This window comes from Ursus americanus, chromosome 22 (genome assembly GCF_024610735.1).
Source record: "Ursus americanus isolate L20-20 chromosome 22, mUrsAme1.1.p, whole genome shotgun sequence".
NCBI classification, from domain to species: Eukaryota; Metazoa; Chordata; class Mammalia; order Carnivora; family Ursidae; genus Ursus; species Ursus americanus.
In genome coordinates, this window is record NC_142148.1 from 13,389,026 (window position 1) to 13,412,221 (window position 23,196).

Sequence of the window (23,196 nt, forward strand, 5' to 3'; positions counted from 1 at the left end):
TTGTTAACTGCCAGTTATAATGCACATTTAATTCCCCCACTTAACAGAGGGTGTAGGCATTGCCGTCTCCATGTCGCAGGGGAAGGTGCACTCTTGCTCCGGCCACCGGGCTAATAGCATTAGGGCCAGGATCCAGGCCTGATCTTGTCTGTGCTTGGTCCTTTTGTCATTCACCCCCAGAACCAGCTTTGCCTCGGGCTTACTGGCCTCACGTCCTCCTAGGGAAGCCAGCTTGGGAGACCCTGCCTGGACCTGTTCTCGTTCAGTTGGTGGCCTTGCTGTATCCTACACCAAGCTTTATATGTGTGTCTTGCTGTGAAATACATACAAACTCTGGATTTTGTTTTTCTTTTCCTAGAGCAATCCACATCCTTTGGTTTGGGCAAAACTGAAGGGGTTTCCATTCTGGCCTGCAAAAGCTCTGAGGGATAAAGATGGGCAGGTTGATGCTCGTTTCTTTGGACAACATGACAGGTGGGAGTTCAGACCGGCTGCAAACGTATAGCTTTAACTGAACCTTTGATACTATCATGGATGCAAGCAGGGGCGGGGGTATTATTATGTTGTTTATTGTCATGACACCAACCAGTGATCTTGTGGTTAAAAATACAGTCCTGTGCTGTGCTAAGCCTGATAATGTGTGGGCCTTAGTGTTTTCAGGTATGTTTTCATAGTTTTGTTGATGAAACTGGCACCATGGCTATTTTAAGTGCTGCTGTTCTTTTTTGGATTTTCTAGAGTAAATTAAACTGCCGTGCAAATTGCTTTTCAAAATAATGCTTTCAGGGATCAGAAGTATTTCCCCAGATTGCCAGTAAATGAATCTCTTATCATTGTGCTGGGTGGTTCCCTCCTGTTGCCTTTTCTCTGAAGCTAAAATAGGAAATTATAAGAGGTGGCTGTTTTAACAGGTGGGAACCCTCCCCGCCAGGCTTTCTACCTTTCCCTTTCCCTTGCTCACAAGGAAGTGAACTGTTCTAGCTCTTAGCAGTGCCTGCTCCTAGGTGCTTGAGAACAAGAGGTAGTACCATATGAGCCGTGGTTAATATCTTTCTTAGCTCTCTTTTAGCAAGCTGTGTTGTGATTAAATGAGGCAAAAACCTTTTGAAGCCCTTTGAAGCAGTTTGAAAAAGTGTTTGCGTGTGTTGGGGAGAATACTTAAAACACGTACTCTAAAAATTATATACACCCACAGAATATACAGAAAATACAGTGTGTAATTTCAAACACCGGAATCTGAACTGTTACCCTGTTCGGTTTTGCTTGTTGTCTTGCAAATAAAAAACCAAAAGAGTGAGTTTTGCTAGAAATCTATAGTCTGGGGGCAAAATGGGAATTTGCTGAGGTGGTCCTGGGTTTGATAGGAAGTATTTTGCTTTGTTTGATTTTGACCACTTTGCTGGAAATCTTTTGGTGCCTGCTGTGGGCCAGGCCATGTGCTGGATGCTGGGGATATGGGAGTGAGCAGGCAGACACTGTCCCTGACCGTCTGAAGGCTGGCTTCCTAGTGGGGAAGACAGATAATACATAAGTAAACACACAGGCAAGATGATGTCAGAGCAGGAGGTAATGGCTGGGCTTAGTGAAGGTCTGGGTGGAGGGACAGACAGAGCCAGCCTGCTGTGCTTGGGAAAAGCAGGAGCAGGTTGGTTTGGACAGGAAGAGGGAGGAGAGGCTGGTAAGTGATGGGTGGGGGAGGGGGCAGGGCCCGATCACACAGGCTGTGGTCAGAGTCTGCCTTTTTTTTGAAGAGCAAGAGGAATTAGTGTCAGGTTGTACATCTTCCTGCTGCTTCATGATAGCATGGCAAGTGTTAACCATCTTGATGTTACGGGATTATTCTCATTCTGTAATATGACCCAGGGTGGATATATTTAGGATATAGGTGGGTGGGGGAAATCAGTGCTTGCCTCCATGCACCAAGTATTCTCAGACTTTCGGCGTCTTTGATTGTGCTCTCAGCTTAGCGCATTCTGCATGGACACACTGCTGCGTGTCAGACAGCCACTGAAGGTGGCTTAGGGGGCGTGAGCTCGGCTAGCCCTAGTCCAGAGGCCGTTTCCCCAGAACTTGCTGGTGTAGGCTGGTTCTGGGTAGGAGCTGTCATGGGAGCTGGCCTCTCCTACCCCGCCACATTTGTGAAAAAGACGGCAGCCCAAGTTTGATGCCTGTGAGGTTTGCCTAACCTCCTCGGTGTCTTCTGCTCCCTTGGAGGGAATGTGCCAAACTGTTGGGTCATTTTGGGTGGGGGAGCCCCTTGGAATGGTTAAGGACACTCCACAGTGGTGGAATAGGTGGTAGAGTAGCAGAACTTTGGAGTTGTAGGAATGAGGCCCCCGAAGTCCCTTCCTCCCAGGAGTTGTTCTTTTTCTTTTTTTTTTTTTTTTAAGATTTTATTTATTTGACAGAGAGAGACACAGCGAGAGAGGGAACACAAGCAGGGGGAGTGGGAGAGGGAGAAGCAGGCTCCCAGCCGAGCAGGGAGCCCGATGCGGGGCTCGCGGGACCATGACCCGAGTTGAAGGCAGATGCTTAACGACTGAGCCACCCAGGCGCCCGAGGAGATGTTCTTTTTTTTTTTTTTAATATTTTATTTTTATTTATTTGACACAGCCAGTGAGAGAGGGAACACAGGCAGGGGGAGCGGGAGAGGAAGAAGCAGGCTTACAGCGGAGGAGCCTGATGTGGGGCTTGATCCCGGGACTCCGGGATCATGCCCTGAGCCGAAGGCAGATGCTTAACGACTGCGCCACATAGGCGCCTCCAGGAGATGTTCTTAAAGCAGAGCTGGTCAGACGGCAGCACAGCATGGAGGCTAAAGAGATGGGATAGGCTGTCCTTTTCTCAGGGAGCCACTCTGGGGTTGTGGAGCAAAACATAAGCCTGGAGTTGGGGAAGCCACATTTTTTAGGAGAGCAGAGTAAGAAATGGCCCAGCCTATTAGGTGTTCATCGTCTGGTTAATAAATACTAGAGCGAGCCTGGGGACGTGTCCTTACAGATCAAGGCATGTTCTAAAGAGTCTCATCGTGTGCTTTTTGTCCTTTAAAAAGTTTTGCGTTTTGGGGGGTTTGATTTCATAGACACTCACACATACGATACCATATGCAGATTGAGGAAATAACCGCACTAAATGCCTTCAGAGCCACAGAAGAGCGAGTGGGCATGAATTGAGTGCGTTCTCTGCAGCAGGCATTGTTCTAAGCACTTTCTGCAGAAGCCGCTTTATTCTCATTTTACTGAGAAGAAAACTTGAGGCCCAGGGTAGGGAGTAGCTCAGCTGTGGGACTCTGGGGCCTCTCATGACATTGCCCCCAGAGGCTTTATTTTTGTTAAGCAAATCTACGTTCCCTTTAACTCTGTCCTGGGCTTGCTTTAAGGAAAGGGAACGCTTTGCTGAAATCACTTGGCAGACACCTTCCCTGAAGGCCGTTGAGACGCTGGCTGGAAACAGTTAAGGCCCCGACCCCAGACAGAAGTGGGGGGGGACACAGTCACAGTGGCTAGCTGCCTGGTGAGCTCCCGCTGCTGTGGGGACCAGGCGAGGTGCATTTCATTTGCTCCCCTTGACCCTGCTCCAGGTAGGGGCTCATCCTCCATTTTACCGATGAGCGAGCCAAGGCCGGCTCAGGGAGGGGGAGTCGTTTGTCCAGGGGCAGCTGCGGGATCCCGGCTGCTCGTCAGAGCTGTCCTGTCTAGTCCAGACTCCTGCTCACCCGGTCGTAACAGCCACAGACTCCCACCCAGAGGACATCTGGCTCCAGCTCTGCGTCGTTCTGTTTGGCTGCAGATGTGGTTCTCAGGTCTCTGCAGCATGACAGCAGCGAGTTGGGGTGGATGAGAAGCTGGTAATTTCCAGCACGCTGAGAGAGCAGTAGGATATTTTTGGGGTGTTCAGTTTTAGTTCGTGTCACGATCCAGTTATTACCAGGAGTGGCAAACCTCCCCAGCCTCTGCCCTGAATTGCACCCCAGGCACATACTTTTATTTTTTTTTTTTTAATTTTATTTTTCCTGGGCCACTTTCTCTTCAAAATAGGAATGAGATGCCCGCTGTTAACATTTGGGTGGAATGTAATATAAGCAGTCCATGTCTTTTGCTTCTCTTTAAAATGCTGGAAGACTCCGCAGCGTGGGGTCCTGATTCCTGCACGGGCACTTATGAGGCGCCCACAAAGACAATGCTTGCGTTGGACTGTTCTGTCTCCCCACTGTCCACTTTGCTCCCCATTGCTTGTGTCTGGCTTGAGTTTATGGTCTGTGAAATCCAAAAGGCCTCCCTGGAAAAAGCTCATTCCCAGCAGATTCCTACCTACGAACGGATTTGGGTTGGAGGCTGGGGAATCAAATGTCACCCAGTCTGTCCTCCTGTTCACGCTTGGACTGTGCTTCTGTCCCCACCCAGAGCCGTGGTAGGTTACACTGCCATCTCCTGCCTGCTGCCGCTGGGCCACACATTCCTGAAAAGCAGCTCTTGTTCTCCTGAAGTCTCTGCAGAGCATGCTGGGTGGTGGGGGGTTGAAGGCAGGAAGACAAACCCAGCCGGGAATGGGAGGGGGAGGCTGTTTTTTGGTTATTTTCCACGTAAATTATCTCACATTTGACGCCATGCACCTCCTCTCAGGTTTATGGTTTTTCACCGTTTCCTTCTAGTGCCCACGTGGAACCCTAGTTTTACAAGAGATATGAAAGCTCATTACCTCCGAGTGCAGAGCAGCGACTTTGGGACTGATTCTCTTTTAGGAGGTGCAGTCCTGGATGCAGGGACTTTTTAAAGATTTATTTATGGGGGGGTCAGAGCATGTGGTGGGGAGAGGCAGAGGGAGCGGGAGAGAGAATCCAAGCAGATTTTTTTTTTTTTTTTGAAGGAGCACACATTGGTAGGCATGGGGGGCAGGGAGGAGCAGAGTGAGAGGGAGAGAGAGAATCTTACGCATTCTCCACACCCAGTGCAGAGCCTGATGCAGGGCTCGATCTCAAGACCTGAGCCAAAACCAAAAGCTGGATGCTTAACTGACTGAGCCACCCAGGTGCCCGCAGTGACTGTTTCCTTATTCTCTACTCACCCAAAGCCAAAAAGGGGATCTGTTATTTTTTTAATGGATTAAAATGACTAAATCTAGGAGCCTTTTAATGTTTTCACTAAGTTTGCTGTTGGTGCTCTGTTCTGAGGATAGCACATGTCTGGGTTAATGGTTAGTCATGTATTAACCATTCAAACCAAGTCATTTTTAAAGAATGGATACGTATTTGAGAATCTTAATGGAAAAAAAAAAAAAAGAATCTTGGCAAGCATACCAGGCTAATTTGGTTTGCATTAAGGAAAAAACAGTTCTGGAAACAACCTAAATGTCCATCGACAGATGAATGGATAAAGAAGTCGTGGTATGTACATACCAGGGGTTCCTATTCAGCCTTAAAAAAAGATGGGACAACATAGCTGAACCTGGAGGACGTTGTGCTAAGTGAGATAAGCCAGTCACAGAAAGACAAACACTGCATGAATTCCATTTGTAGGAGGTATCTCATAAAATAGTCAAGTTCACGGAATCACAGGGTGGAATGGTAGTTTGCAGGGATGGGGGTGGGGAAAGGAGGGGTTACTAATCATTGGGTGTAAGATTTCAGTTACGGTGACTAGGCTGTGGAGACCCACCGTCCAGCCTGTGCCCGCAGTCAGCAACAGCGTACCCTACACGTGCACACACCGTGATACAATACATTAAAAAACAAAACAAAACAACAAAAACTTGAAAAAAAAGAAAAGAGGAATCTCTGAAAGGACCAAAGTTGACTTCAGCTCTTCTTTCTTTTCTGCACTCCTAGGGCCTGGGTTCCAATAAATAATTGCTACCTCATGTCTAAAGAAATTCCTTTTTCTGTGAAAAAGACGAAAAGCATCTTCAACAGTGCAATGCAGGAGATGGAGGTGTACGTGGAGAACATCCGCAGGAAGTTTGGGGTTTTTAATTATTCTCCCTTCAGGACACCCTACACGCCCAACAGCCAGTACCAAATGCTGCTCGACCCCAGCAACCCCAGCGCGGGCGCCGCCAAGATAGACAAGCAGGAGAAGGTTAAGCTCAACTTTGACATGACGGCGTCCCCCAAGATCCTGATGAGCAAGCCCATGCTGAGTGGGGGCGCGGGCCGCAGGATCTCCTTGTCGGACATGCCGCGCTCCCCCATGAGTACAAACTCTTCTGTGCACACGGGCTCCGACGTGGAGCAGGATGCTGAGAAGAAGGCCACCTCGAGCCACTTCAGTGCTAGTGAGGAGTCCATGGATTTCCTGGACAAGAGCACAGGTCAGCCTGGGGTGGGAGATGGGGAGGAGGCCCCTGGGACATGGGGCTTCCGTGGGGGCCACACCGGTCGGGTTCCAGCTGGCCAGCGTCACTGCACACGAGGGGGCTCTCCGGGGTTCTGCTCCAGTGGAGCATATATAAAATTTTAAATGGATAACCCAGTGGGATTCTTGCTGTTAAGGAGTCAAGAAAGGAGAAAAGTGGTCCCCAAAGGCCAGATGGAGGTCGTTCCTTGCAATGGGCAGAGGCGGCCAGTAATCCTTCGGAGTTCAGGTCACCTGGCTCTTGGATTATTACAGCAAAACTTCCCATCGCAGTTTGTTTCTCAGGAATGTTATTTTAATCAGAAGATTATCTGTCGAAATGTTACACCTTCCCATTACATAGTGCTCAGATACTAGTGCAGGGTGTAAGGTCAGCCATAATGTCCTCTCCCCGGAGCACTCCCGCTCCTCAGATAAAGGTCGTAGACACTTGCTGTGGAATAGAGGTGAAGAATGAGGATGCCAGTCTCAAATCCCGGCTCTGCCACTCACTAGCCACGTGGCTTTAGGCACGATACTTAATGTCTGAGCATGCACGTGTGAGTGAGGGGGGGGTTGCAGAGGGAGAGAGAGAACCCCAAGCAGACTCAGGCTGAGCATGGAGCCTGAGATGGGGCTCGATCCCATGACTCTGAGACCATGACCTGAGCGGAAATCAAGAGTCGGATGCCCAACCAGTTGAGTCACCTGGGCGCCCCAGGATACTAAATGTCTTCCCTCACCTGTAAGGTGACGTAGTAACGGACCTGTTCCGTAGGTTTATAGATTCTTGGTAAGGGTTAAAGGAAGATGTATGCCTAAAATAGTAAGTGCTACAGAGATGTGGGCTGCTCTATTATTTTTTGTGGTGGTTCCGCAGCAAATGCCTACACGGATTCAGAGAGGTGACGTACATGAGGGATGCTGGCTGAGTGAGAGGAAAGTAATGGTGACTTAAATGGAGTTCTTTCTACCCAAATATTATTTGGTTGCATATCCAGCACTTAGGAACTTTATTACTGCCACAAGGAAATGGGTTTACTCTCATTTTTCTTGAAACATGGCCTTCACTGTTTATTCTTTGTTGGTCTACCTCTGAGAGACATGGGCACAGAGAAGCTTCTACACTAAGCATGATGATAAAGGGCAGCCAACTCTCAGGCTCTGGGCTGGGGAGACTGGTTGAGGGGGCAGGACCTGGTGAACCCCTAGACAACATGCCCCACCTTAAGGGCGTCAGCCCATGGTTGCCATGTAGGAATGTGGCCTCTTGCTTTTCTGATCTTCTCATTATTCCAGAGAAGTGGGAAACTTGCGTTTTAATAGAAAATGCCCAGTTATTAAAGGTCAGCTCAAAATACCTTAGGATATTTTCTTATAAAGCTCATCTATAGATTAGACCATCAGTTTTAGGCTTCTGACCGATGTCTTAAGCTTGGATAGCCCTTCAGACCCCCTCCCTTCCCCTTCCTCTTCCCTCCCTCCCTCCCTTCCTTTACAGAAGAACTCTTTAAGGAGCAGGCACCCATTCTTCAAGAGACCACAGAAGTCCCCAGAAGGTAAAATGATGGGGACTCAGTCGAGTGAGCTCAAGGAATTCCACCCATTTTGGTTGTGTTGTTTCTTGTTTCTGGTTGGTTGGTAATTCTCAAGTACTGCTTGTAGCTGCTCCCATCGTGGCTGTAGGTGTAGAGAGAGTTAATACCAGTGGCTTTGGGTTCTTCAAAGTAAAGGCTGCAGTCTCCTTCCCCAGTTCTGAGCCTAACTGTGGGGTCCTAGGTGCTCAGTTGCACTTCAGAGCTTTGTTCTAGGATGACGCAACTTCTGTTGACATACTTGCAGAACAGAAATTTTCTTTTGCCGCTCAGTTTCAGACCAGAGTTCTTTTTTTTCCCTTTTCAAAGATTTTATTTATCTATTTGACCGAGAGAGCACAAGTAGCAGAGCGGCAGGCAGAGGGAGAGGGAGCAGCAGGCCCTCCGCTGAGCAGGGAGCCCGACACAGGCTGGGTCCCAGGACCTGGGATCATGACCTGAGCCTAAGGCAGATGCTTAACCGACTGAGGCATCCAGGCGCCCCTCAGACCAGAGTTCTTAAAAATTTACTTTTATTCCGTGACATGATTCCATTCAGGCCAAGCTAACAAAACGTGGTATGGAATCACATCAGCTCCGCAGCCTGTTAGCTCTCCTAGAGAGCTTGCTTTTGACAAAGTGTTCTAACCGGGCAGCAGTCCTATTGAATCGCTGTTGCCTGAACGTTAATCAGCATGTTTTGCCGTATGCTGGTACCTTTGTTTTTACAACATACTTTACACATTAACTCTGCGACATCACTTTATCCTAAGCTGAGCAGTATGTATAAACTCATGCGCTTAAATTGCTTGTTGCGTTTCTTTTCTTGGATAGACGTAAAATTAATACCTAACTGGTAAAATGGAACATGTTGGTCTGTGAACCACTGTTGGTGATCCTGTTCCATATTACAGGAAACATAGTTTTAGAGGGATCTGAGAGCGTGTGTCATGTGCTTAACTAAGCTGCTGTCTTTCCTCGGGATATAGTAAGATTGAACTGACCTTAGAATTCCTGACAAAATTCCTCATTATTCGAATGGTTTTTCTAAGCAGTAAATGAGATTCTCCATTTCAGTAGACTTTAAAGTCCCTTTTCCAAAATATGATCCCCTTGCCAGCATGTGCTTAATCATTTCGCTAATTATGAGTTAAGACAACCAGTGAGGGGTACGGGTAGAAAGGCGATACTCAAATCATTTTAATCTTACAGATTGTCCCCTTTTCTGTAAGGAGCCAGATAGTAAATATTTTAGGCTTTGTGGGTCTCTGTCACAACGATGGCAACTGTTCAACACTGTCGTTGTGTTAATAAAACAGCCACAGGCAGTGCGTGGCTGTGACACTTGAGATTTGACTTTCACATAATGTGTGTGTTTCACGAACTATGAATCCTTTAGGTTTTTTTTCAACCATTTACAAATGGTAAATACCCTTGCAGGCCATGTAAGAACAGGTGTTTTGGTAGATATGGCCCCTGAGTCGGTTTGCCAGCTTCTGTGATGGACTCAGAAGGAATTGTGAGTCAGTCTCCCCATCTTACAGAAGGCCAGTTGAGGTCCCTGTGGACAGTGTAGGGAGGGAGGTGCCTGTGTTCCCACAGCCAGATCCTGATTTTATATCTATTTTCTTTTCATTGCACCCTAGTGCCCTCTGCTGTTAGCAGCGACGGTAGCATTTAGGAGATGGAGAAGTGGAAAGTATAATTGAGATGAGATTGGGATTTATCCAAAATTACGTTAAAAAAAAAAGATGGTTATAGAATAGAAAAGCCATATTCATTTCAGCAATAAGAATTTTGTGGCCAACATTATAAGACTACACATTGAAATAAGTAAGTTATTAAATAAAACTTTAATGAGAGTTTAGAAACCTTCCTTTTGTTTTGGGGGTGGGGGGATCGAGGAACTCAGAATCAGGTATCTGTAACCCACAGAACTCGATTTCGTTTTCTAAGGAGCAGTTTGCTCAGCCAGAAGCCTTTTGCTCATGGTATTCTGGGTACTGATCAGAGTGGTTTATAGTCTCGGTGATTTTTCCTGCTTCCCCCTTTATCTAGACCTCTTGGCCAGAACTGATGCTCTTGCCACTGTCTGCTTGAAGGAGTCTGACTTCAGTCATGAATATGTATTAGGGTAAGAGTCGGAGCCCCTGGCTGTCCCCACCCTCTGTAGCTCCACTATGGGTTAATATTTAGGGAGAAGGGAGAATGTTTTCGCATACCCTTTTCTTGTGAAATCGCTACATACTTGTCCTACAGTAATTGTTATTTATTAAATGAAAGTCACAGATCACCCCACCTCCCAGGCAGCCCTCAGATGATGTTTTCAGGACTTTTTTTCTGTTGGATTATGAGTTGTACTATTACGTTGAAAACTCACATACTTTCAGGGGTCAGGCAGGTATGGGAATGAGCAAGGTTGGGAAGTGTTGGAGACCGGCATGAACTCCAGGCAGCAGAAGTCACGCTCTTCTTCCTCATGACTGATCACATGCGGGTGGGTGCTTGTGTATATTTCCTGAAGTAATACTTACTCTTTCAGTGCGTGACGCACTGGGGCGTTTCATTATAAAAAAGCTCCTTATACCCCACTAACAGGTCACCACCTGGACCTTTCAAAACGCTGTGTTCTTGAAGTATGCCTTTTCTTTAGGGTCCTGGGGGCCTTTTCTTCCTGCTAGTTCTAGCCAAGTGGGAATCTGGGCTCTGTTGCCATTTTTGTCATTGTTTAAGAGAAGCCTCAAATATTTTTTTTTTTTTAAAGATTTTATTTATTTATTCGACAGAGATAGAGACAGCCAGCGAGAGAGGAAACACAAGCAGGGGGAGTGGGAGAGGAAGAAGCAGGCTTCCAGCAGAAGAGCCTGATGTGGGGCTCGATCCCATAACGCTGGGATCACGCCCTGAGCCGAAGGCAGACGCTTAACCGCTGTGCCACCCAGGCGCCCCTCAAATATTTTTTTAAATGTGGACTACCCCAACTTTTACATAGTGGCCCAAATGTATAAAAATCCTTTTGGTGTACCAGATGCCTCCGTGAACTGCTTGGTTCATGGATCACTTGTTTGCAGTATCTGTTGTAGCCAGCTTTGAGCCCCCCCCCCTTTTAAGTAAGCTCTTTGCCCACTGTGGGGCTTGAACTTATAACCCGAAGATCAAGAGTCATATGCTCCACTGACTTGAACCAGCAAGGCACCTGAGCTGTTTGTTTGTTTGTTTTTAACTCAACCTTGTGTTCTGAATATTTTCCCATGTTAGTTAAACAGTCCTTCAGAACAGCATTTCTGTCCTGTCTTAGACTGTCTGGTGATGCTCAACTGTGTGGATCGTCTGTGCGGGCCACGAAGAGTTGTGCAAGCTACAGCCCTTTGAAGACGTAGGTTGCTTCCAAGATTTTATAAGTAGAGGAAATTTGGCATGAATCACGAACTCCTCCGCCTCCACCCCCCAGAGTGCTGGGGTGTGTGGGAGGGAAGGGGCATTTTTTTTCTAATTTAATTCTAAGACTCATGTTTCATGGAGTCAGGATAGCACTTAGCACAGGCTAGGGTTTTGTAAATGTAGATAATAAATGATGTGTTTTAGCCCACACTCATGAATTGTACATCAAAGTATAAAATCTGATTAAATTATTTGTGACTTCAAAGGCGATTAGTTGTTCCTTTGGGCAAGATTTATGGCTTTACAAAAGGATTGGCATCCATGTCAAAGCTTAATTGAAACGAGCATTTCCAAATGTCTTTCTGCTTTTGAAAATGTCTAGCATGATTTAAAAGCAGGTTTCTCAGTCTCCGCACTGTTGACTTTTGGGGCTGGTTGATTCTCTGTTGCGGAGCCTTCTTGTGCTTTGCAGGGTGTTTAAACAACATCCCTGTAGCCTCTCTGCACTAGAAGCCAGGGGCACCCACCCCTGCCCACAAATTGGCAGCTAAAAATGTCTTCAGACGTTGCCGTGTGTCCCCTGGGGACATAGTCACCTCTCCAGTTCCCATTGAGAACCATTATGTTAATGTACCATGCTTTTGACTTTTAGCACTGATAGCAAAATTCTGATTGCTTAAGTTCATGTTTGAAGCTCCTCCATATTTACATTTAATTTTTTATCATTTTCCCCCTGAATATAAAGTATTCCTTTTCAACTTTAATATTATACAATAAATAGCGTATAATTCTACCCTGAGAGGTAACAACTGTGAAGAATTGGGTGTTCCTAGGGGCACCTGGGTGGCTCAGTAGGTTAAGCGACTGCCTTTGGCTCAGGTCATGATCTCAGGGTCCTGGGATCGAGCCCTACATCGGGCTCCCTGTTCAGCGGAGAGCCTACCTCTCCCTCTCCCTCTGCCCCTACCCCTGCTTGTGTGCTTTCTCTCTCTGTCAAATAAAATAAACAAAATCTTAAAAAAAAAAAAAAAAGAATTGGGTGTTCCTAAAATAAATAAATTAGTTAAATTGGGTGTTCCTTCAGATTTTTGAATGTGTAAACCACATTGATAATCATTACCAGAATGTTTTGTGGTCCAATGGGATCATACTAAGCTTTCTGCTCCTTTCAAGGGAGCAGTGTTTCTCTGACATCTTACTGTGTTTATCCATATAGTTCTATTTGTTAGTAGCATATAGATGGCATGTGAATGAATGAATTTTAGGAAACATTTCTTAGGGCAAGAAATCTGATTTTAGGGGCGCCTGGGTGGCACAGCGGTTAAGCGTCTGCCTTCGGCTCAGGGCGTGATCCCGGCATTATGGGATCGAGCCCCACATCAGGCTCCTCTGCTGGGAGCCTGCCTTCTTCCTCTCCCACTCCCCCTGCTTGTGTTCCCTCTCTCGCTGGCTGTCTCTATCTCTGTCGAATAAATAAATAAAATCTTTAAAAAAAAAAAAAGAAATCTGATTTTATGAAGTAATATAAATACAAATATTTAAATGGATACATTGATTTGTTTTCTTTTTTTGTGTGTGTGTGATTTTATTTATTTATCAGAGCGGAGAGAGAGAGAATATGCACAAGCCGGAGGAGGGGCAGAGGGAAAGGGAGAAGCGGACACCCTGCTGAGCAGGGAGCCCGAAGCAGGGCTCTATCCCAGGACCCGGAGATCATGACCTGAGCCGAAGGCAGACGCTTAAACTACTGAGCCATCCGGGCGTCCCTGACTTGTTTTTTTAATGCACGTTTTATGTATATGCGCTCTGCTAACTTTCTAACCCTCAAAACTGTAGGTGTTTTGACTAGCCTGCTGTTTACACGTTCATCTAGGTGGTCACATATGAAGCTAGGGTAACGTTTTCAAGAACACAGCCATTGAACCTCACTGGAGTCAGAGAATTCCAGAATTCTTAGCCCTTCGTTTACATTTATTTGTATTAACAAATATATTTTTGCACTTGTTTTATTTTTTATTTTATTTTTTAAAGATTTTTATTTATTTATTTGACGGAGAGAGACAGTCAGCGAGAGAGGGAACACAGGCAGGGGGAGTGGGAGAGGAAGAAGCAGGCTCCCAGCAGAGGAGCCCGATGTGGGGCTCACATCACATCGCCAGGATCACGCCCTGAGCCGAAGGCAGATGCCTAACGACTGCGCCACCCAGGCACCCCGGCACTTGTTTTAAAGATCTTCCCCCGCCAAAGAGCACAGTAATAGTAGTTTTAGAAGGGCAAAATGACCCATAATCTAAAGACCTCTAGCTGACTTTTTTTTTTAAATGATGGTGACACTTCATGGTTAAAATTAAGATAAAACAAAACCCAGCAGGGGCGCCTGGGTGGCACAGCGGTTGGGCGTCTGCCTTCGGCTCAGGGCGTGATCCTGGCGTTGTGGGATCGAGCCCCACATCAGGCTCCTCCGCTGGGAGCCTGCTTCTTCCTCTCCCGCTCCCCCTGCTTGTGTTCCCTCTCTCGCTGGCTGTCTCTATCTCTGTCGAATAAATAAATAAAAAATCTTAAAAAAAAAAAAAAAACCCAGCAGGATGAAAGCAGTATAGAAGGACGTAAAAGAAAAAGTCATGTTTCGTTTACCCCCACAGCCCAAGTCCAGTTTTTCTCCTAAGTATAAAACGATTAACAGTCTGTGGAATGTACTTCTACCAAAAATAAGTATGTCTACATTCATTTGAAGACGTGCAGGTGGTTCAGTAAACATTTACACATATTGGGGACATTTCTGTACACACGTGATTTTTACCTTTCTCTCTTTTTTTTTTCCCACTCAATTTTTACCTCTTTTTTTTTTTCTATATGTACTTCTGTGGGGACCAGTCCTTGTCAGATCATGCAGATCTGCATCATTCTTTAGGGTCGTATGGTAGGTTTGTCACCATTTACTTACCAGTGTCCAGTTAATAGACATTGATACACCATCTCCCGTTTTTCTGCTGTCAGAAATACTGTTGCAATGAACCTTCTTCACGTGCATATATTGTGTCCCCAGCACCTGACACATACATCTAGGGGATGAGCTCCTAGCACTGGAACCTTGCTGTCCCTGTGTTTTTTTTTTTTTTTTTTTTAAGATTTTATTTATTTATTTGATAGAGAGACAGACAATGAGAGAGGGAACACAAGCAGGGGGAGTGGGAGAGGAAGAAGCAGGCTCATAGAGGAGGAGCCTGATGTGGGTCCCGATCCCAGATCGCTGGGATCACGCCCTGAGCCAAAGGCAGATGCTCAACCGCTGTGCCACCCAGGCGCCCCTGTCCCTGTGTTTTATACAGTCTAATTTTGGGTGATATCAGCATCACCTAATTGCTGTCCTCAAAGGTTTTACAGTTCCTGTTAAGTGTTCCTTTTTCCTCAGCTACCCTCAACACTAGGTGTTTTTGGTAGGGGAGGGCCCCGAGGTGGTGTTTGAGGTTTACCATCCTGTATAATGTGGGTGGGGGTGATGGCGAGGGCCTTTCCTTGGGAATCCTGAGTGCATATAAAGTCTTGGGTTGGGAGCAGGTTTGAATTTGGAGGAATAGTGCAAAGGTCTGTGTGGCTGTAGATTCCAGAATGGGGAAAGGAAAGGTGGGATGCGTGGTTGGATTTTATTCTGGGGGGATAGCATGCTTCTAGGGTGGTTTTATTTAATTAATTAATTAAAAGATTTTATTGTTAAGTAACCTCTACACCCAAGGTGGGGCTCAGACTCCCAACCCCAAGATCAAGAGTTGCATGTTTTACTCACTGAGCCAGCCAGGCGCCCCTCCTCTGGATGGTTTTAGATGGAGGAGTGGTATGCCTGGCTGCTCTGTGGAGGGGTGCTGTGGCAGGAGGCCAGGGGACCCATGGGAAGCTCTTATAGGGTCTTGGTGGCAAATGATGGGCAGGGGCAGTATTTACCAACCATTTCTTTCATTATGATCCCATAAGGAGCCACTTTAGACATGTTTTCCCATCCATCCTCCTGTGACTTTTTTTCTAAAGGGAGGTGAAATTCACATGACCTAAAATTAACCATTTTAACGTGTACAACTCAGTGGCATTTAGTGCATTCACAGTGTTACGCAATCGCCACTGTTCTCTAGTTCCAAAACATTTTCATCACTCCCAAATAAAGCGCTGTTCATTAAGCAGGCACCCCCCACCCCCAGCTCGCTTGCCCCTGGAGACCATCAGCCTGCATTCTGTTCGAATGGATTGCCTATTCTGGATACTTCATGTAAGCGAAATCATACAAAATGTGCCCTGTGTGTCTGGCTCCTTGCACTGAGTATATGTTTCCAGGGGCCTCCCCATTGCAGCATGCGTCCGAACCTCATTTCTTTTCATGGCTCAGTAATGTGCTACTGCAGACACCCCAGTTTGTCAGTACGTCGGACATTCAGATTGTTTCCACCTTTGAACTGTTGTGAACAGTGCTTCAGTGAACATTTGTGTACCAAGATTTGAGTACCGCTTTTCAGTTTGGGGGTATATACCTAGGAGTGGATTCTCATGAAACTTGAAAATACTGTAGATCTGTTTAAGTACTGCGTGTGTCTGTTTTATACATAAAAGGAGTAAGAGTTTTTCACCCCCCCAAGAGCCACTTTCTGCCCTTTGAGGGCGATATTGTCCCATTGAGACTGTGTGCACTAGGCTGATAGCAGTGGGCATGGAGACCAGGGGGAGCTGGGGGTTGTACTTTGGAAGTGGTATGAGGAGGTCTTGCTGAATAGTGTGGTAAGTTGAGGCGGGAGAGCAAGGGAGGAATTGAGGCAGTGTAGACATGTTTGACCTTGAACATAGGTGAGTGGTTGTAGCATTAACTGATATGGGGAGGTTGAGGCAGGTACACAGTGTTTCACAAATTAGGGAGGAGAGGCTTGTGGTACTCAGGGGTGGGCAGGGGCCATCGCTTTCCCCGAGGTGGGTGACCCCAGTGCTGTCCCTTTCCAATTACATGAGGCATTTTTGTCCCAGATGTCTCTGTGTGTGTGGGGGGGGTGCTCTGCCCTTTGCTCGCTGGAGAGAGAGTGAACCAGACCCGTCTCCACTGGCTCACCCGTATTCTTGCCATATCCAAGTGCTATGTTTAATTAAAAAAAAAAAAAAAAATTTAGGGCATATTTCTTAAACCTTCAATACTTAAGTTTTATGAACGGAGGACACTTTATATGACTGTGAAATTAAACACTTGTTGTTCCAGTTATGTTTTAACTACACAATTGCAAAAATAACAGCTTGGCCTCTGTGCTTGCTGAATTCCCCAGGACCGCAAGTGGGGCAGAGCCCTGTGAGACCACCTGCTGGCTTCTCCTTCCTTCCCCCCACCTCCCCCCAAGGATTTAATTTGATTTGATTTTTTTTAGAGTAACCTCTATACCCCACATGGGCCTCGAACTCATAACCCCAAGATCAAGAGTTGGATGCTCTTCCGAATGAGCCAGTCGGACGCCCTGCCTTCCTTCCTTTTCTCACCGGAGCTGTTACTACTAAGCCGGAAACTGGGCTCCTTGAGTTCTGTGTGCAACAGCACGCTTGCATGCGTTTTTGTTACGGCTCACCCTTTCTGGTTAGGCTTTCTTGTCAGAGTGCCTTGCGGTCACACACAGTGCTTTGGCTAGCAGAGGACCCTTCCTTCTCTGCGTGGTTGCTCGTTTGCGTAGGAGAATACAGTGTGCAAGGCCCTGGTCTTTCATCCTTCCAGAGAGATTTCAGCCACTGCAAATCTCTTTTGGAAGGAAGCAGGTGGGATATAAGTGAATGAGTAATAAAATCCCAAGACCAAGATTTTATTGCTCATATACGTACATCTTTGAAATGCCTTTATCTTTGATGATTCTCTCTCTCTCTCTTTTTTTTGGTGTGCCAAGTACCTTAGTTCTGCTTGTTGTTATGGTACCAGTGGTTATAGTTACGGTGCTGGTAACAGCGACTGCCGCTCTCATTGGACGGAATGTTGTGTGCAGGTGCTGGGCCAGACATTTGTTCATTGTTACGGTAAAACGAAGTCAATTTACTATTTAAAAAAACTTAATTCTCAAAATAATTTCAAGTGTTGATTGAGCCTTTGCTAAGGACCACGTGACGTGGATTAGTGCATGTCGTCACCACCCCTCCTCATTTGCAGGTTGAGGTAAAGAGTGCCCGGAAACAGGCCCACTTCATCCCTTTGTGGATTCATCAACCTCAGCATCCTCTTTGGGACCAAAGATAATTATTTTTTTTGGGAGGGGGGCTGTGCTTTATAGGCCGTTGAGCAGCATCTCTGGTCTCCACCTGTTTGATGCCAGTGGCACCCTCCCCCCTGCAGTGATGACAGCCAAAAATGTCTGCAGACATTGGCCAGTGTGTCCTGGATGGCAAAATCACTCCTGGCCAAGAACTGCTGGTTTAAGTGATTGAAACCAAAGCCCTCGAGGTTCATGGGGAAATGGAAAATAATACTACATTGATAGCAAATAATAATACAGTCCTTAACTGATGCCAGGCACTGTTCAGATGATTAATTTTTTTGATCTTCACAACTTGATGAGGTAGATACTTTTATCAGTCCTTTTGTATTATATTATCACTGTCCCTCTTTAGGCTAGCAGGAGAGGAGATTCACCAGACCTCAGGTGAGGACACCCAGCAAGTCAGCTACAGAGCTGAACTTAAAACCTAGTGTCTGGCTCCTGATACATGCTTGCAACCGCCCCTGTCTGTGTCTGGTCTTTCCCTCTGTGTTACATTAAAGACAGCGTTGCAGGTCCTGGCACTAGAGCTGAGCGGGTATGTGAGTTTCACCCATTGGATCCTCACTTTGAGTATCCCCCCATTTGGCAGGTGAGCAAACTGAGGCAAGCGTCCACCAAAGTGAGCACTTTTGAAGTCCCCAGGATGTCCTGATTTGTAACCCCTTTGCCATCAACAGCTTCTCTTAAGGACCAGATCATTGCAAAATCCCTGTGTCTTGTGTGTCTGAGGAAGGCTGGCCATTTTGTTGTCTGGCATGAATTTAATAACAGGACAGTTCCAGTAACGGCAGGCTGTTTAGGCAAAGGGGCAGGATCTCCAGCATCTCCAGGAGGCACGACCCATCTGAACACTCATTTTGTCACAGGGTTTAGTTTCTGTCCTATCACCAACTCAGTGGATAAGGCTCAGGGGAGCAGTATATAGGTAGTTATAAGGTATTTTTAAAAGACTTGGCTTAGGTACGATTCTCTATTCTCCTATAAAAGTTTGGAACATAGTAAGGAGGGAGATAATTGACCAGCGACGCCCTCGCTCCATCTGGTGCTGAGTTTGGCTTCATTCAGCATCATGGAACCTTTGAAATGGGAAGCCGGAGATCTCCCAAGGGGTGGACTTGGCCTCCGGCAGGTGCAATGGCTGTGACACAAGCCGGCTCCTTCACCTCCCAGAAACGGACGGCATGCCATTTGTAAGCCTGGCTCCGGTCTCTGCATCTGGACCGTGGTGGGGGGCTGGTTTAATCGCTATTTATTTTGAGATTTACACCCGTGAATGGGCCAAACCAATTTCAGTGGAGGCTTAGCCGATTTGTCTTAGAGCTTTGTGTTTAATAGAATGACTGGAGAGGCCTTCTTCCTTCGACAGCTTGAACGGTTTAACATTGGGTTAAAGCCTGTGCTTGACATGAACGGCCAACCCTTCCCGCTGCGCCCCATCTGGGGCGCTCTGGGGGTCTTGTTGAAATCAAACACAGTTTCTCTCCTCCCCCCCATGCACAAGTTTTATTTGTTTATTTATTTGTAAATCCGTCCAGTAACAATGAACATACTTTTTCAGCTTCGCCAGCCTCTGCAAAGACGGGACAAGCAGGGAGTTTATCCGGCAGCCCGAAAACGTTCTCTCCTCAAGCTTCAACCCCCGTCACGACGAAAACGGACAAAACTTGCACCACTGGGAGCATCCTGAATCTTAACTTGGGTCAGTGGGAATTTTTGGAAGTCTCTTTCTGCGGCAACTATGAATGTTCTTTCAAGTTGTTATGTCTTTTCTGTGTGGTTCTTGAGCTCTGAACTTTTTGGGCAAATTATTTAAAAGGCACACTGGACAAAGATGAAGAGTGATCGGTAAGAGGAGCGAGTAAGGGATTTCCTGGGGCCTGGTGGTGTGCAGAGATGTTTCATCTTGAAGCACCTTAGGCTAGTGTTTACAACCATCTCCTGCCCTTGGCCACCTGTACCTGGTTCTTAGATACGTGTATGCATATATTGTTTATTTTGTTTGTTTGTTTTTTTGGAAAGATTTATTTATTTATTTGAGAGAGAGAATGAGAGAGAGAGAAATCGCACACACACGAGTGCGGGAAGGGGCAGAGGGAGAGAGAGAATCTCAAGCAGACTCCCCACAGAGCGTGGAGGCCATCAAGGGGCTCAATCTTAGGACCCAGAGACCATGACCTGAGCTGAAACGAAGAGTCAGCCATTAACCAACTGAGACACCCAGGCGACCTATGTGTGTATATGTGCTTAATGTTTTATATACACACACGCACACGTACACTTGATGTGTATAAAGTTTTATGAATCGGTATTTACTTTCTCTATGTATTCTCTTCTAATTTTTTTTTTTTTAAAGATTTTATTTATTTATTCGAGAGAGATAGAGACAGCCAGCGAGAGAGGGAGCACAAGCAGGGGGAGTGGGAGAGGAAGAAGCAGGCCCATAGCGGAAGAGCCTGATGTGGGGCTTGATCCCATAACGCCGGGATCACACCCTGAGCCGAAGGCAGACGCTTAACCGCTGTGCCACCCAGGCGCCCCTCTCTTCTAATTTTTTAAAAAATGCTGACCTTTATCCCTGACTTAGTAGGTTTGTTTTTTCCCCCATTAGAGTTCATTGGTTTTTCTAAAAAGCACTACCTTAGGCAAAAGTCTTCAGAAAAATGACCACCAGAAATGCTAAATATCCATTTATGAAGTTATTTTATTGATTCAACCCATCGTGATCCTTGATTTTTATTGAGCGTCTGTTACATGCGGTGTGCTTTTTAGGCACGGGCAGGGAGTGGTGAGCAAGGGCCCTGCTATTACATAGAGCTTGGTTCTAGAAAGTGGGAAACAATAAGAAAAGTAAACAAGACCCTTCACCCTGTGAGAGAAGGTCATGTGTGCTAACCTGATAAGGAGAGAGATGCGCAGGATGGGGGTGGCTTGGAAGAGGCAGTGGTTAGGGGAGGCCTCTGTGCGGTGGTGTTTAAATCTAGATTTGCATGACATGGAAAACCATCTCTAGCAGGAACTAGAGATTTACAGGCCTTAGGGTAAGGGATGAACTCCGTGTGCTGTAGGAATGACAGGGAGGCCCAGGTGGCCTGTTGTAGTGGGGGAGGGGGAGAAGGTGAAGAGCTGAGGTCCATCAGCACTGGGACCGTGTAGACCGTGGTACGGGACCCAGTGCAGAGCTGTTGGAACAGCGGAGGGATGTGAACTGACTGAGCATTTTAGAAGGACCATGCTGGGTGCTGTGTTGACAAGAGCCTATGGCAGCTATGTTCCCCATGGTCAGTTCCTTCGCTCCCCTCCAGGGGACTCTTGACAATGTCTGGAGACATTTCTGGCTGTCACACCTGAGAAGGGAGGCTCGAGGATCCAGGGTTTTAGGAAGGGAGGGAGGGGCAGCCCCTGTATGGAGTGATGCCCACGTGTGAATTCACAGCCCCTGGGGGCCCTGTGCTCTCCAGGTTGGTCTTCTCCTGCAGTGCCCTTTCAGATGGAGGGATGGAGGTCTGAAGGGGAGGTTGCAGGTGCCCAGGATTGCAGAGGTGGTAGGCGGCAGGGCTGGGGGAAGCCTGTGTCTCCACGGAGCCTAGAGCCTGGCTCACACTGGTGCCCCCCCCCCCCCCATTAGTGCAGCCTGGATGTGGTCCAGCAGGCAGAGTGGGAACTTTTGGGGCTGCAGCTCAGATTGGCTGGTGTGAATTGCTCACTTGCACAAAAGGGGACCCGTTTGCTCCCTTGGGGGATGTTCATTGATCTCAGCAGTGTGGTTTGCTTTCTCACACCCACCCTCCACCTCCGCACCCTGAAAAGGAACACTGTGCAGAGGCAGGTCTCATGGTCACGTTTCTTCTCTGCCAGTCATGTGTGGCAAGAATAGCTCCTTCCCTAAGCCCGGCGGTCTTGGACATCCTTATGATGGTTGGGGGCCTTTCGGTTTGGCTTACCCGTGGTGGCAATGAAGGATTTCTTCCTGTTTTGTGTGCTGGTGGGTGGGCATGGCGGGACCCGAGGCTCTCCTGTGCAGAAACCCCCCCCCCCCAGCTCCTTCTGTTCTAGGACACACGCCTTGTTTGTCAGTGGGAATGAAAGCATTGGGAATGTGGGTGTTTTATGGGCTGGCATTTCCGTTACCTAACGGGAAGAGGATCAGAGAGGGACTGGTGAAAAGTGTCATGGCTGAGTAGAAGGGTCAGACAGTGGAGGGGAGTTCTAAATAATCCTCAAGAGCTCGTCCGGGGATGGGGCAGGTGCTTTACATGGGACTTCTTTTTTTGTTTTTTCTTTTTAAGTAGGCTCCACACCCAGCTTGGAGCCCAGTGTAGGGCTTGAACTCATGACCCTGAGATCAAGACCTGAGCTGAGATCAAGAGTCGGACACTTAACGGACTGAGCCACCCAGGTGCCCCATGGGGCCTTTTTTAATGTCTGGCATCCATGTAACTACTTTGAGCAGACAGAAGTGAGACCGTGCTGGGGATGCTGACAACATTATTATATCTAACAAAACGGTATTTCATTAAAAAAAAAAAAAAACTGGAAAAGATAAAATTAGAGAGATGGAAACCGTGAGTGATTGTTGGGTGGGGGCGTTGTTAGGGGAGAGGGTTTGACTACAAACCACAAAGGGATTCTTTGGCTGATGACCTTGTTCTGCTTTCTGTGTGTGGTGGTGGTTACACGTACCTGTATGCAGCTGTTAAAACTCCTCCAACTGTATTTCCCCCCAGATTTTACTCTCTGTAAATTAAAACTATTAAAAAAAAAAAAAGCAGACTTCAAGATAGATAACAGCCCCATTTCAATGAAGTTAAAACTGAGGTACGGAGAAGCAAAGGTATCTACCCTGCCAGCATCACGTGGTTCCCGGTCATGTTCGGCCTGTCGACTCAGGCCTGTCTGCCTTTTGGTTTATGCTCTTAGCCATGATACGTGAACTGACACGCTGCAAGATGGTGCCGTGTTTGGATGGTGGCGGGCCCTGGACACTGCCTCTCGTGCGCTTGGCTGAGTCGGCCTAGCTGTAGGGGTCAGGGGGTGAGGTGATGATTTCGAACGGGCAGTCCCATGGAGGACACATTGCTTTTCTGAAGGGCGCAGTTCCCCCCGGTTGAACCTGTGTTGTCAAACTCTGAATTTTCAAGAAAACACAGTAACGCAGATTTTTATATGAACTCCCCTCGTTTTTAAAAGCTGGCAGTCAATTGCATTAAAAATGGAAACTCTTTTTCGTCAAAACAAATAAACCCAGCCCGAAATACGAAAACCTACCCATGGGTCATCAGTTGGATACGTGATTCTTGGTATTAATTTTGGCACATGACAAAGGGGAGGGCTTCCACAGAGACTGTTCTCGCCCTGCTTGCTAACGCACAGGCCCCTCATTTGCTGTCTCAGGCCTCCTGCTGCTCGAAAACAAGGAGCTGAAGCCTGGTGGACGGTTATAGCCCCTTTCTGTGACTGTATGGAAACTAAGTCCTAAATAAGAATGAGAGGAGGAAGGCCTGATTATTTTCTTCTTCAAGACTCCCGTTTGCTTCCCAGGGAATCTTGTCTCCTCTTCTCACACAGGGTGTTTGCTTTGGGCTGAACAAACACAGCAGTTCCGTGATCCTGTTGGTGACACAGATGTGTCTGGATGCTCTGTCAGGGATGCTG

At 47.0% G+C, this 23,196-nt stretch overlaps 1 protein-coding gene across 23 annotated transcripts in view; it reads left to right on the forward strand.

The window, feature by feature from the left end:
* ZMYND8 (zinc finger MYND-type containing 8) overlaps window positions 1–23,196 on the forward strand; it is a 122,122-nt gene that overhangs the window by 61,533 nt on the left and 37,393 nt on the right. For all 23 annotated transcript variants that reach the window (XM_045804744.2, XM_045804740.2, XM_045804747.2 and 20 more), the window contains 3 exons: window positions 359–474; window positions 5,825–6,306; window positions 19,103–19,243. In XM_045804744.2, coding sequence (XP_045660700.1) covers window positions 359–474; window positions 5,825–6,306; window positions 19,103–19,243 — 739 coding nt within the window. The remainder of the gene's footprint in view (window positions 1–358; window positions 475–5,824; window positions 6,307–19,102; window positions 19,244–23,196) is intronic.